The sequence below is a fragment of the Nycticebus coucang genome, chromosome 5, assembly GCF_027406575.1.
Source record: "Nycticebus coucang isolate mNycCou1 chromosome 5, mNycCou1.pri, whole genome shotgun sequence".
NCBI lineage: Eukaryota > Metazoa > Chordata > Mammalia > Primates > Lorisidae > Nycticebus > Nycticebus coucang.
Window position 1 is genome coordinate 93,760,745 of NC_069784.1, and position 15,471 is coordinate 93,776,215.

At 39.7% G+C, this 15,471-nt stretch overlaps 1 protein-coding gene across 1 annotated transcript; it reads right to left on the reverse strand.

The window, feature by feature from the left end:
- Positions 1-14,069: 14,069 nt before the first annotated feature.
- On the reverse strand, positions 14,070-15,001 carry LOC128586332 (peroxiredoxin-1-like). The gene has a single exon (XM_053592051.1). The coding sequence runs from the start codon at positions 14,932-14,934 to the stop codon at positions 14,335-14,337; it is 600 nt and encodes a 199-aa protein (XP_053448026.1). The 5' UTR covers positions 14,935-15,001; the 3' UTR covers positions 14,070-14,334.
- Positions 15,002-15,471: the final 470 nt, after the last annotated feature.

The following is a 15,471-nucleotide window of genomic DNA, read 5'->3' on the forward strand; positions in this document are numbered from 1 at the left end:
CCTCAGCATCCCAAATGTCTGAGACTACAGGCACATGCTGCAACACCTGGCTTGTTTTTCTATTTTTAGTAAAGACGGGATCTCACTCTTGCTCAGGCTGGTCTCAAACTCCTGAGCTCAAGCAATCCACCTGAATTGGCTTCCCAGAGTGTCAGGATTCCAGGCGTCAGCCCTGCACTCATACTATTTTTTGATAGTGTCAATGTGAAAAGTACTTAGGAAGTAACTTCCATGTGCCAAATACTTGTACTTTACTTAATGAGGATATAAAAGTAAAAAATATATAAACCTAACATTAGAGGATTAGGAAAACAAACCCTAAATTTTACAACATGAATTGAAACCATTTTAGGAAATTGTTCCTATTTTCACATATTTTATAGTGTATGAAGCACTTTCATGTGCATTAGTGAGTTAATTTTGATTTCAGGGCAAGAGAATGAAGTTGCTCTCTCAGCTGGGGAAGTTAAGAAGCGGTAACGTCTGAGATATGTTTTGAAGGACAGTTAATACTCACTAAACCAGGCATGAAGGAAGAGGCATGGCAGAGAGGGGGAAATGCTAAATATGAAGGAAAGGGCTGAGAATGTACAGGACATGATTAGGAATTATAAAAGCTTAAAATAATGGGCTTAATCCGATTGACATGTATGCTGATGAAGCTTTGATAAATGAAAAGCAGTAATTCCTTTCGTTCTTTGCAGATTATATACATATACAGAAACCCTAAAGATGTCATGTGCTCTTATTTCCATTTTTTAAACACCATGATAGCATTTGAAGCTAAAATTAACCTGAACGATTTTATGCAGAAATTTTTAGATGGAAAAGGTAAATGAATTCATAAACCAAGCAATACGATTACTGAGTTGCAGCAATTTTTTAAAAAAATTGTTTGGGATTCATTGAGGGTACAAAGAATTAGGTTATACTGATTGCATTTGTTAAGTAAAGTCTCTCTTATAATTATGTCCTGCCCCCAAGAGGTGTGCCATACTCTCTGACCCCCTCCCCCTCCCCCTCCCCGCTCTCTCCTTCCCCCCTACCCCCCACTTTGTATTAGCTCATCTACTGCCTTCCTATTAGAATCGAATGCATTGGATTCTTGCTTCTGCATTCCTGTGATGCTTTACTAAGAAGAATGTGTTGAATTGTAGCAAATTTTTAAGCTCTGTGGATTTGGAGGGGAGAAAAGAAGGTAATGAAATAGAAAGAACACGTCTCAGTGGTCAATTTATAAACCCATTGGCGGGATTATCTAGGACAACCATGTCCTACCATCTATGTTAATTCCTCTACTCTTACCCCCTCTCAAGGGGTTGTCTAGATTACAAAAGCTTGGAAGTGTGGGAATAGATCAGTGTTTCACCAGCTCTGAAGTGCTGATTCTAGCTCAGTGGAGAAGGAAGCTCAGCGGAGAGGACTGTTGTTCTGGTGCTCTGGCACTACATATGGCATGTGGCACCTCCCTGAGGTATCTACGTGACAAAGTTCCCTTCCACACACTTTTTATAATGATCCAATGGAGTGAGACCTGCTGAGATAGAAAATGAAGGTCTCCCACAGAAGGGCGAGCCTGAGGCTCTGATCCACTAGGAGGAGCTGGACTCCTGGGAGACACTATAGTGGCACATGGACAGGGCAAAGGCTGTGTGTTTGAGGATGAGGGGAGGAACAGGAAAGAGGAATCATTCTCAGACTGCTCTCCATTTTTGATCCTTCCTCATTCCGTTTTAGGCTGCTGTTCTGTTCATACAAAGTATATTTTTTAGGCCTAATTTCCCTCTGATTCTCTGTAAATATTTCCTGGAGATAGCTGAATGCATGGCTCCTAACCAGGAGACAGAGGAAATCCGAAATCTAGCAGCCGAAGTCTTTTCCTTTTTGGTTACTAGGGATTTGCACATCTGATAACCTGTTCAACCCACTCAACATATTTACCTAACTACTCATCTCTTCTTCCCACAGTGCCAGGAAGCCTTTGGTTTGACCACATCAGGGACTGGTACGAGCACAGAAGCCACTTCAATATTCAGTTCATGATGTACGAGGAGATGAAGAAGGTGAGAGGAGCTCGCGTTTGAGATTGGATCTAAGCTCTGGCCCAGCCTGGGCAAGGCTTGTGCAGTTCATGCCCACAACACCCACAGAACAAGCTGGAACTTGAGATCCAAGACTAAGTTTCACATGAGACTTTTTTCTCTGGTATCACTGCTGTATTTTGCTCCCCAGGTTGTCATTTACAATTAATGACATAAATTTTTTTTAGAAAAGTGTAACTGTGTGAGGGATTGTTGGTGTTTGTATGTGAGCCTGTATATGTTTGATATTTTTGAATTGGACTGTTAGTTTTTCAAAGTTGTGAATTACTAAGTATATTTTGTGCATTATTCATCCTTGTAGCATTGTAGATTCTATGTTTGCCAAAGTAGTAATCTTATCTGGATTGTGTTCAGTTACGAGTATGATAAATTAAATGAAAACTTTGTAAGCAGGAAAGCAGCTCTTGCTCTGCAATCTGTGGAAAGTTAACGCCTCCATACAAGGGTTTGAAAATGACAAAAAAAAAAAATTTAAAATAACACAAGGAAACATCTCTGTTTTATTAAGAAGCAAATGCAAGAATATCTATGGTTTATTGACTGAAACCCATAGGTGGCTATCCTGAGGCTGGGCATGGCTACTCAATGACGCTGTGAATGTTTTAAGCAGTTTTAGTCCTTTCATGCTATCATTTTGTTATTTCAGTGGTGTCACCCCTCCAAGTTGTAAGAATGTCATCAGGGCTTCAAACTGCTGTCCTTATTGGGTCATGCACCATGTAATGTAGACAGACACGCCTGGGCCCCAAATGGCTTTTCCCTTGCTCTGTCTCCACACTTTCTCCAGGAGAAAAATTGATCTCAGAAGCTCCTTTTTTTTTTTTTGGAGACAGAGTCTCATTTTATCACCCTTGGCAGAGTGCTGTGGCGTCATCACAACTCACAACAACCTCAAACTCTTGGGCTCAAGGGATCCTGTTGCCTGAGCCTCCTGAGTGGCTGGGACTACAGGGGCCTGCCATGATGCCCAGCTAGTAGATTTTTAGTAGATATGGGGTCTTGCTGTTTGCCCAGGCTTGTCTCAAACTTGTCAGCTCGAGCAATCCACCTGTCTAGGTGTCCCAGAGTGCTAGGACTATAGGCATGAGCCACCCCGCCCGGGAGCCACCCCGCCCGGCCTGATCTCAGAAGCTTCAATTTGACTTCCTCTTTCAGTTTCAGTAGCCAAAACTGGGTCCAATTGGGTCCACCTGACAAATTGCAGCCCTCCTTACAGTTTGTCCTCTTCTCTCCAGGGCTGCCTCTCCCTTTCTCATCCCAGGCCTGTGTCCGTTAAGGTTACCAAGTTTCTAACTTTTCTGTCACCTAGTATCTCACACACACTAGTATACATATTACTAATAACTAATATTCTCTATAAATATTTTTCTATGTTGAGACTGCACATTTCCAGTTTTGTCTACCTATCTAATTCCTGGTTTTCTTTTAAGACCCACAATCAATTTCTCTTCTTTGCTATATTCCCCAACTTCTGTTCCACAATTACTCTCTTGCTCTAGATCCTTGGACTCAACTGCCAGCACTGATTTCTGTTTTACCCCTATGTTCACTTGCACCATCACCCAGGACAGTGCCTGACACTTAGTAGAAACTTTGCTGAATGAACCCAGAGAGAATGAAAAATAGGAAATTAACCTATTTAAGCTCTCAAACAGCAGACAAATGAAATATTTACCAATAAAGAATAGGAAAGTCACATCTCACCGCCCACCTTCTAATTCACAAGCAGCTAAAGCACCTACATTTCTCACTCCCCCAGTGGTAGTTAGCTGGGACACTTGTATATGTCTCTTTTCTTATAATTATGTAATTTATTGTATTGTGATTTATTTCAGGACCTTAGAACTTCTGTGTTAAAACTCTGCAAATTTCTGGAGAAAGACCTGAGTGAGGAGGCTTTGGATTCTGTGGTGAGACAGGCCACATTTGAGAATATGAAAGATGACCCACTAGCAAATCATGAAAATCCACTAAAGAGACAGCCGTGGATAAAAAAGAGGGAAGGCTCTTTCCTTCGCAAAGGTAAAGTCCAGCAGCGAGGCACTGGCTGGGTGTCTTGGACTGTGGGGCAGATGGATGAAGCGTGGCCTCCTACTGGAAACTCAAATAAGGAACACTGTGGGCCTTTTTCTGTTCTCTAGTCAGTTTCTTTTCCATGATATCTGCATGAGGCTCTCCTTGAGACTATATCATGTGGTTGCTAAAGGGTATGTGATGAGTGATTTAAAATCACAAGGTCTTCACTGTGGCCTCTGAAGATCTACCAATGCCTAGCACAGTGCCTACCTGCCACCAAAAGGATATCCACTTAGGGTTAAATGCTCTCCCCTCCTGAACAATGTCACAGCATCTGACAATAAAATATTAACAAGCCTATTGGTCACCACCAGCCACTCTTGCATCTCCATGATTTACTCTGTGCCTCTGACAATGGTGTATGAATAACACACCTTGGCTATTCTTTTGTTACTTGAATGGGCTGTTATATGTCTCTTATGTAACTAGGATCTCACTAGTAAAATATTTATAGTTATATCTCACATCTCTAGTGAATGAGTCTTCGAAATATATGAATTCTGCACACAATTGCTACCATCAAAAATATTAAAATATTTTAATTTATTTACATGATCATTCTATATTATATTTCATGTTTACTAATCTGGTATTACACAAATTTATAGACACGGGTTTTGCACTTAATAATTTCACAGGCTTACATACTACCTTACGTCAAGTGGCGATCGTAGTTGGCTTTCTATTTCTCTAAGTCAGCACTTTCTTTCTTCCCACTCCTTGGTGTATCTTTTTCCTTTCTCTTGAAATGTCTTCAGCACTGGTAACACCGAGCTGACCTAAGAAGGGACATGCCCAGTGCCATTAGTCCCAGCACACCCTATTGTCTCCAGCTCCATGAGTGCCACGCTTGCATTTTGTATTTGAAAGAAGACATTTTTCTGTGTCTCTGTGTCTTTAGGAGACTCTGAAAATGAGAGACTGAAATGGCTATAAGAAACCTAAGAGTGAGCAAAACATCTTTGTGGAAGTGAGGCACGTGTTCATTTGCAAAGACACAGTCTCTCCTTGATTTTATCTACCTGACCATCCTTTGCTTGGGCTTTCACAGTCCTGCACTAGGTGTTGGCCTTCTTAGTTCATTCAGAGCTTCAGCTGTTTGTTTCAGTTTTCAGTGTATTTTTCAAATTGCTATTTATTCTCTTGTCTCTCTTTCTGTCAGCTATTGTTCCTCATAACAACTGTGTGTCTTTTTACATTTAGTTTAAGGCTGACACACATGTAAATGGGATGAAGTAGAATGATTTCAGCTCTGCCATTATAGGTGATCTTGAACTGTTCAAAGAATCTCTCCGAACATCCAGGTCCTCTCAGCAAGTATTATCTTAGTGGATTTTTAAGAGAACTCTGTGAAATACAGGAATCCATGTGATCCTTGAACAAATAGTGACAAGTGATGGTAATTTTTAATTCCCTGGTGTTGACACTCTGAAAGTGGGTAATGATTACATCTAATTATAGTATAATTGCAATGTTGAGTGTGTTTACATACTTGGCATAATGTGGGAGAGTGAAGAGTCTTAGCCATGCGGAGGACACATTGGGAGCTTCACGAGTAGTAAAATAGAAGTGGGAAAAATGCCTCTCCCAACACTGAGTTATATGTTTGCTTTGCCCCTCAGGCCACCCTATAGCTCACCTAAGCTATTTCTCTACTATTTTCTACCAGGTATCATTGGAGACTGGAAAAATAATATGACTATTGAGCAGAATAAAAGATTTGACAAGATTTTCCAAGAGCAGATGAAAGACTTTCCAATGAAGTTCATCTGGGATATAAATGAAATATAGAATCAAGCTCAGCACACAGAATACTAAGAAAGCACTTTCAACAGGAAATACATTAAATCATATCCTTCAATTTTTAACTATCTTTTAGCTATATTGAAAAATCTCATTGATTAATGCATATTAATAAAGTGACCTTCCTATCATCTGCCATTTGCACAGTTTTCTATTTCCAGGGACTCCTTAATTTCTGGTTAAAATTGAGGATTCCCCATATGATTTTGGCATATCATTATGGATAATTTTACACTTTAACCTTTATTTATAATCTGTTCATGATCTTTTTATCATATTCTGTATTTTAATTTTTATGTAATGTGATGAATAATTCCTTTGTTTTTAAATATCAGGTTAATGTGTGTGCAAATAACTAGGTTACATTGTTTGCACTTTTTAGGTAGAGTTCCTGTTGTAGTTTTGTTCCCTACCCAAGAGGTGTGCCATATACCCTTTGCACTGTGACCATTAAGTGGGAGCACACCAATCTCCCTCCCTCCTCCGCTCTCCCTCCTTCTTCATTTCCCCTCCCCCAACTTGAATTGAGTTTTTCTCTTATGTATTAGAACATCTACTGGCTTCATATTAGTATTGAGTACTTTGGATATTTCCTTCTCCATTCTTGTGATACTTTACTAAGAAGAATGTACTTCAGCTCCATCAAAATTAATACAAAAGATATAAATTCTCCATCCTTTTATGGCTGAATAGTACTCAATGATATACATATATTACAGTTTATTAATCCATTCCTGGGTTGGTGGGCATTTAGGTTGTTTCTGCTTCTTGGCAGTTGTAAATTGAGCTACAATAAACAATCTATTGCAAATGTATTTATGATAAAATGATTTTTTTTTCTTCTGGGTAGATGCCTAGTAATGGATGCCTAATTGCAGGATCAAATGAGAGGTCTAATTTGAGATCTTTGAGGATTCTCCATATTTCTTTTGAGAGAGGCTATATGAGTTTGCAGTTCCACCAACCGTGTTAAAAGTATTCCCTCCTCTACATATCCATGTCAGCATCTGCAACTTTGGAACTTTGTGACACGGGCATTCTCACTGGGGTTAGGTGATATCTCAGAGTGGTTTTGATTTGCATTTCTCTGATGATTAGTGATGATGAGCATTTTTCATATGTTTGTTAGCCATTTGACTATCTGCCTCAGAGGTTCTGTTCACGTCCTTTGCCCGCTGTTTGCTTTTTCTTTGTTGATTAATTTGAATCTCTGTAGATTCTAGATATCAATCCTTTGTCAGATTTGTAACATGCAAATATCTTTTCCTATTCTGAAGGTTGTCTATTTGCTTTATTAATTCTTTTCTTTTCTTTTATTTTTGAGACAGGGTCTTACTCAGTCCCTCTGAGGTTGAGTGCTGTGGCATTATAGTTCATAGCAACCTCAAACTCTTGGGCTCAAGTGATACTCCTGCCTCAGCCTCCCGAGTACATGGGACTATAGGTGCCCGCCACAATGCCTGGCTATTTTTTAGAGATGGGGTCTCGCTATTGCTCAGGCTGGTCTTGAACTCCTGAGCTCAGGAAATCTACCTGCCTTGGCCTCCCAGAGTGGTAGGATTACAGGCATGAGCCACCACCTCTGGCCCTGTCTATTTGGTTTACTTGCTGTGTCCTTAGCTGTGCAGAAGCTCTTCAGTTTAAGTCCTGTTTGTTTATTTTTGTTGTTGCAACTGCCACAGAAGTCTTCTTCATAAAATCTCTCCCAAGCTGACATCCTCAAGAGTTTTACCAACATTTTCTTCTAAGATTTTTTTCTTCTAAGATTTTTCTCATTTCATTGAAACCTTTTATTCATCTTGAGTCAATTTTTGTAAGTGGTGATCGGTCTAGTTTCAGTCTTTTACATGTAGTTGTCCAGTTCTCCCAGCTCCATTTATTGAATAGGGATTCTTTCACCCAGTATATGCTTTTGTTTGGTTTATCAAAGATCAAATGGCTGTAAGAGACTGGTTTCATCTCTTGGTTTTCTATTCAGTTCCAAATGTCTATGTCTCTGTTTTTGTGCCATATCATGTTATATAATGCACACTCTCCCCTCATATATATATATATATATATATTTTTTTTTTTTTTTTTTTTTGAGATAGAGTCTCATTATGTCACCCTCGGTAGAGTACTGTGGCATCACAGCTCACAGCAACCTCAAACTCTTGGGCTTAAGCAATTCTCTTGCCTCAGCCTCCCAAGTAACTGGGACTATAGGCGCCCAGTACAATGCCCAGCTATTTTTTTTTTTGTTGTTGTTGTTGCAGTTGTCATTGTTGTTTAGCTGGCTGGGGCCAGGTTCAAACACGCCAGGCTTGGTGTATGTGTTTGGTACTGTAACCACTGTGCTACGGGCGCCTCCCCTCCCCTCCCACAATTTTTGATGAAAAAATAAGGATGTACATTACATATAAGCAGTACATCTTGGGAATGGGGGGAGTCCAGTGGGCCTCTTGGGGCCACTGTGCTCTCCCACGTGGGCCCACCAGGCACAGGGGTATGGTGGGAGCAGGCAGGAATGGCCTCCACCAAGCACTTGATTATGGCAGGGGGAGAAGGTAGGGCTGTCAGGGTGGGCTACAGCTGTGCAGAGTGAGGGTTGAGGCCCAAGGTACTATTATGTACAGGGGACCAGGAACCCTGCAGAGGTCTCAGAAACCTACCTGGCTGCCCATGAGCTGAGCAACTTCAGAAGCTCCCCCACCTTGCTGCCATTTGTGTGTCAATCTTAGCTGTAAGCGCTGACCTGTTGAGAAGGGAAGGGCTCCAAAGAGAGAGGGAAGGGTCAGTCTTCACAGAGCAGGTGACTGAAGGTGCATGATATGATCTACACAGTTAGCAGGGGAGTGTTAGCTCTCCCCAGATGTGTCTCTCCTGGGCAAGAGCAAGCTATTTTCTTGAGAGATGTTTTCCTGAAAGTTTGGGCCAAAATGTGGATGTACTTTACACATAGGAACACATTATATAGGCAAGATACAGTAAGTGGTTTATACACTACAGTTACAACAATACAATATTTTGTCCTTACAGTTACTGTTGAGTTGTATACCTTCAGAAGATTTCTTATTTTTCATTAATGCCCTTTTCTTTGAAAACAGAAAACACTTTTTAACATTTCTGGTGTGACAGATTTGGTGATAAATTGAATCGCTCAGCTTTTGTGTGTCTGGAAAAGTATTCACTTACTGTTCACATTTGATGAATATTTTTGCAAGATATACTATTCTAGGGTTAAAGTTTTTTTCCTTCAGTAGGTCATGCCCCTTTCTCCTGGCCTACAATGTTTCCCTTAAGAAGTCTGTTGTCAGATGTATTGGGGCTCCTTTAGATGTTATTTTTTTCTTTTTTCTTGCTTTATTTAGGACTTTTTCTTTATCTGTGACTTATTAAATTCTTTGCATTATCTTTGCTTGGTTTAGTGTTATATGACCTTATTCTACCTGAATATTTACATCTCTGTATTTGCAAACTTCTCTTTTTTTATTAATATTAAATCATAGCTGTGTACATTAATGTGATCTTGGGGCACCATACACTGGTTTTATAAAGAGTTTGACACATTTTCATTACATTGGTTAACATAGCCTTCCTGGCATTTTCGTAGTTGTTGTGTTAAGACAATTATATTCTACATTTACTAAGTTTCACATGTACCCTTGTAAGATGCACCACAGGTGTAATCCCACCCAATCACCCTCCCTCTGCCCATCCTTCCGCTTCCCTCCCCTCCCTCTCCCCCTTCCCCATATTCTTAGGTTATAACAGGGTTATAGCTTTCATATGAAAGCCATAAATTAGTTTCATAGTAGGGCTGAGTACATTGGATACGTTTTCTTCCATTCTTGAGATACTTTACTAAGAAGAATATGTTTCAGCTCCATGCATGTAAACATGAAAGAGGTAAAGTCTCCATCTTTCTTTAAGGCTGCATAATATTCCATGGTGTACATATATCACAGTTTATTAATCCATTCATGGATAAATGGGCACTTGGGCTTTTTCCATAACTTAGCAATTATGAATTGGACTGCAATAAACATTCTGGTACAAATATCTTTGTAATGATGTGATTTTTGGTCTTCTGGGTGTATACGTAGTACAGGAATTATAGGATTGAATGGCAGATCTATTTTTAGATCTCTAAGTGTTCTCCAAACATCTTTCCAAAAGGAATGTATTAATTTGCATTCCCACCAGCAGTGTAGAAGTGTTCCCTTTTCTCCACATCCATGCCAACGTCTCTGGTCTTGGGATTTTGTGATATGGGCTAATCTTACTGGAGTTAGATGGTATCTCAAAGTAGTTTTGATTTGCATTTCTCTGATGATTAAAGATGATGAGCATTTTTTCATGTGTCTGTAGGCTGTGCGCCTGTCTTCTTCAGAGAAGTTTCTCTTCAAGTCCCTTGCCCAGCCTGCAATGGGATCACTTGTTCTTTTCTTGCTTATACTTTTGAGTTCTCTGTGGATTCTGGTTATTAAACCTTTGTCGGAGGCATAACCTGCAAATATCATCTCCCATTTTGAGGGCTGTCTGCTTGCTTTACTTACTGTGTTCTTGGCTGTGCAGAAGCTTTTTAGTTTGATCAGGTCCCAGTAGTGTATTTTTGAAGCTGCTTCAATTGCCCGGGGGTTCCTCCTCATAAAATACTGGCCCAGACTGATTTCTTAAGGGTTTTCCCTGCACTCTCTTCTAGTATTTTTATAGTTTCATCTCTTAAGTTTAAATCTTTCATCCAATGAGAGTCTATCTTAGTTAATGGTGAAAGGTGTGGGTCCAGTTTCAGTCTTCTACAGGTTGCCAGCCAGTTCACTAAGCACCATTTGTTAAATAGGGAATCTTTTCCCCACTGAATGTCTTTAATTGGCTTGTCAAAGATCAGATAATGGTAAGTGGCTGGGTTCATCTCTTGGTTCTCTATTCTGTTCCAAACATCTACTTCTCTGTTTTTGTGCCAGTACCATGCTGTTTTTGATCACCTCGATTTATACTATAGTCTGAGGTCTGGTAGTGTGATTCCTCCTGCTTTGTTTTTATTTCTGAGTAATGTCTTGGCTATTCAGGGTTTTTTCTGATTCCATATAAAGCGAAGTATTATTTTTTCAAGATCTTTAACGTATGACAGTGGAGCTTTAATAGGTATTGCATTAAAATTGTATATTGCTTTGGGTAGTATGGACAATGTTGATTCAATCAACAATGTTGATTCTTCCCGGCCATGAGCACGGTATGTTTTTTCATTTGTTAACATTTTCAGCTATTTCTTTTCTTAGAGTTTCATAGTTCTCTTTATAGAGATCTTTCACATCTTTTGTTAGATAAACTCCCAAATAATTTATCTTCTTTGGCACTACTGTGAATGCAATAGAGACATTAACTGTTTTTTCAGCTTGACTATTGTTGGTGTATATAAAGGTTATCGATTTAGGAATGTTGATTTTGTAACCTGAGACGCTGCTGTATTCCTTGATCACTTCTAAGAGTTTTGTGGTAGAATCCCTAGTGTTTTCCAGATATACAATCATATCATCTGCGAAGAGTGAAAGTTTGATCTCTTCTGACCCTATATGGATACCTTTGACCACCTTTTCTTCCCTAATTGCAATGGCTAAGACTTCCATTACAATGTTAAAGAGCAGTGGAGACAATGAGCAGCCTTGTCTTGTTCCTGATCTGAGTGAAAATGATTTCAGTTTAACCCCATTCAATACAATATTGGCTGTGGGTTTGCTGTAGATGGCCTCTATCAGTTTAAGAAATGTCCCTTCTATACCAATTTTCTTAAGTGTTCTGATCATGAAGGGATGCTGGATATTATCAAAAGCTTTTTCTGCATTGATTGAGAGAATCATATGGTCTTTGTTTTTTAATTTGTTCATGTGCTGAATTATACTTATAGATTTATGTATATTAAACCAGCCTTGAGACCCTGGGATAAAACCGACTTGGTCCAGGTGTATAATTTGCTTGATATGTTGCTGGATTCTGTTTGTTAGGATCTTGTTAAATATTTTTGCATCTATATTCATTAGTGATATTGGTCTATAATTTTCTTTTCTTGTTGGATCTTTTTTTTTTTTTTTTGAGACAGAGTCTCACTTTATTACCCATGGTAGAGTGCTGTGGCGTCACAGCTCACAGCGACCTCCAACTCCTGGGCTTAGGCGATTCTCTTGCCTCAGTCTCCCCAGTAGCTGGGACTACAGGCGCCTGCCACAACACCCGGCTATTTTTTTGTTGCAGTTTGGCCAGGGCCGGGTTTGAACCCACCACCTCGGTATATGAGGCCGGTGTCCTACTCACTGAGCCCAGGCGCCACCCGTTCTTATTGGGTCTTTTCCTGGTTTGGGGATCAGGGTGATGTTTGTTTCATAGAACATGTTGGGTAGTCTTCCTTCTCTTTCTACATTTTGGAACTGGTTGAGTAATATCGGTACTAGTTCCTCTTTAAAGGTTTGGTAGAACTCTGACCTGAAGCCATCTGGTCCCAGGCTTTTCTTTTGGGGGAGATCTTGTATGGTTGATGCTATTTCAGAACTTGATATTGGCCTACTCAACATTTCCACTTGATTCTGGTTAAGTCTCGGAAGGTGACATGCTTCTAAGTATTGGTCAATTTCCTTCAGATTTTCATATTTCTGAGAATAAAGTTTCCTGTAATATTCATTAAGGATTTTTTGAATTTCTGAGGAGTCTGTTGTTATTTCATTTTTGTCATTTCTGATTGATGAAATTAGAGATTTTACTCTTTTTTTTCCTGGTTAGATTAGCCGAAGGTTTATCTACTTTATTGACCTTTTCAAAAAACCAACTTTTTGATTTATTGATCTGTTGTATAATTCTTTTGTTTCAATTTCATTTAATTCTGCTCTAATTTTGCTTATTTCTTTTCTTCTACTGGGTTTGGGGTTGGAATGTTCTTCCTTTTCCAGTTGCTTGAGATGTCCCACTAAGTTGTTAACTTCCTCTCTTTCCGTTCTCTTGAGGAAGGCTTGCAGTGCTATAAATTTCCCTCTTGTAACTGCCTTTGCAGTATCCCAGAGGTTCTGATAATTCGTGTCTTCATTGTCTTTTTGTTCCAAAATTTGGTTATTTCCTTCTTGATCTCATCTCTGACCCAGTTATCATTCAGCATAAGGTTATTTAACTTCCATGTTTTTGTATGAGTATGCAAATTCCTGTTGTTATTGAGTTCAACTTTTATTCCATGGTGGTCCAAGAAGATGCAAGGAATAATTTCTCTTCCTTTAAATTTACTGAGGTTAGACTTGTGACCTAAGATGTGGTCGATTTTGGAGTATGTTCCGTGGGCTGATGAGAAGTACATATATTCAATTTTTGGGGGATGAAACGTTCTGTACATGTCTGCTAAATCCAAGTGTTGGATGGTTAGGTTTAAATCTAAAATTTCTTTGCTCAGCTTTTTCTTAGAGGATCTATCCAACACTGCCAAAAGAGTGTTGAAATCTCCGACTATTATGGAGCTGGAGGAAATCAACTTGCTCATGTCTGTTAGAGTTTCTCTTATAAATTGAGGCGCATTCTGGTTGGGTGCATAAATATTAATAATTGAAATCTCATCATATTGAGTATTACCCTTAACAAATATGAAGTGACCATTCTTATCCTTCCTTATATCCAGTCAGCAAACCTGTGCCTCTTTAGAGGACAGTTTAAGCCATTCACATTAATGGAGAATATTGATAAGTCTGGTAAAATTTTGTGTATTGAGTTTTTCGAAAGACAGTGGACATTTTTAATCCTTTCGCCACTGTGGAAGTTAGAGTTTGATCAAAAGTTTCTGAGTGAGTTTACTTTTGTGGTAGAGGATTGTGCTGGTCATTATATAGGATAGGTCCAAGAATATCCTGAAGAGCTGATTTGGTTATGACAAATTTCTTCAACATATGAATGTCATTAAAGTATTTAATTTCTTCATCATAAATGAAACTCCGTTTAGCTTGATACAGGATCCAGAGTTGAAAGTTATTTGGTTTTAGGAGATTAAAAGTCGATGACCACCCTCTTCTGGCTTGAAAGGTTTCAGCAGAGAGATCTGCAGTAATTCTTTTTTTTTTTTTTTTTTTTTTAATTTTAAAGTCTCAAAGTTTAATAGAAACTACAAAGGATCCATGGGCTGATGCCCTCTACCAATAGATATAAATCAGATGGCCTGCCCCACAACACAACTGAAGCCATTCCCACCTAGGGAAGGCTGGCCTCTCCAACCCCCATAGGAAAAGCCTGTCTTACATCACTTCTTGTCTGAACCTAAAGTCTGTGTTTTACCCATGGAAAAAAAAGTACAAAAGAGTTTTTGTTCTCATGACTGTCACTGCAGCCCAGCACTAAAATAGCCCAGTGCTCATTTCTGCTTGGAGAAATATTCTTTGCTCTTTTGGACATCAGGCTTGATGGTATCACTGCCAGGCTTCCAGCCAGCTGGGCACACTTCCCCACGTTTGTCAGTGAACTGGAAGGCCTGAACCAGTCTCAGAGTCTCATCCACAGAGCGACCAACAGGGAGGTCATTCACAGTGATCTGCCGAAGGGTACCCTTATCGTCAATAATAAAGAGGCCCCTGAATGAGATGCCTTCATCAGCCTTTAAGACACCATAATCCTGCGCAATGGTGCGCTTGGGGTCTGACACCAAAGGAATGTTCATGGGTCCCAGTCCCCCCTGTTTCTTAGGTGTGTTGATCCATGCCAGATGACAGAAGTGAGAATCCACAGAAGCACCAATCACTTGGCAATTGAGCTTCTTAAATTCTTCTGCCCTATCACTGAAAGCAATGATCTCCGTGGGGCAGACAAAGGTGAAATCAAGAGGGTAAAAGAAGAACACAACATATTTTCCTCTATAGTCAGATAGGCTGATATCTTTGAACTGACCATCTGGCATAACAGCTGTGGCTTGGAAGTTGGGGGCAGGGTACCCAATTTTGGCATTTCCTGAAGACATTTTGCTATCAGCAGTTCCGCCAGAGAAGTTGTCAACGACTAAGAGTGCCCACAGCAGCCAGGAAGAAGACTAGGTCTGCAGTAATTCTAATATTCTTCCCTTTGTAGGTAATGGATTTCTTGCATCTGGCTGCTTTCAGAATTTTCTTCTTCATATTAACACTAGTGAAGTTAATTATGATATGCCTGGGGGATGTCTTAACGGAGTGAGTTGTGCTGGGGTTCTGAAACTGTCTGCTATCTGAATTTCAGAATCTCTTGGAATGTCTGGAAAATTCTCTTTCATAATTTCATGGAGAAGGGCCTCTGTGCCTTGCGAATCACTTTTGGGGATTCCAAGGAGATGGATATTAGCCTTCTTTGAACTATCCCAGAGCTCTCTGAGAGAATGATCCATTTGTGTTCTCCATTTCTCTTCCTCTCTGAGAGTTTGGAGTGTTCAAATGCTTTCTATTCAATGTCAGAAATCCTTTCTTCTGCCTGCTCCCCTCTGTTACTGAGGGATTCTACTGTATTTTTCAGATCTTTGAGGGCTGCA

Excerpts from the sequence above, each read along its gene's own strand:
- LOC128586332 (XM_053592051.1), bottom strand. The coding sequence starts at position 14,934 with ATGTCTTCAGGAAATGCCAAAATTGGGTACCCTGCCCCCAACTTCCAA.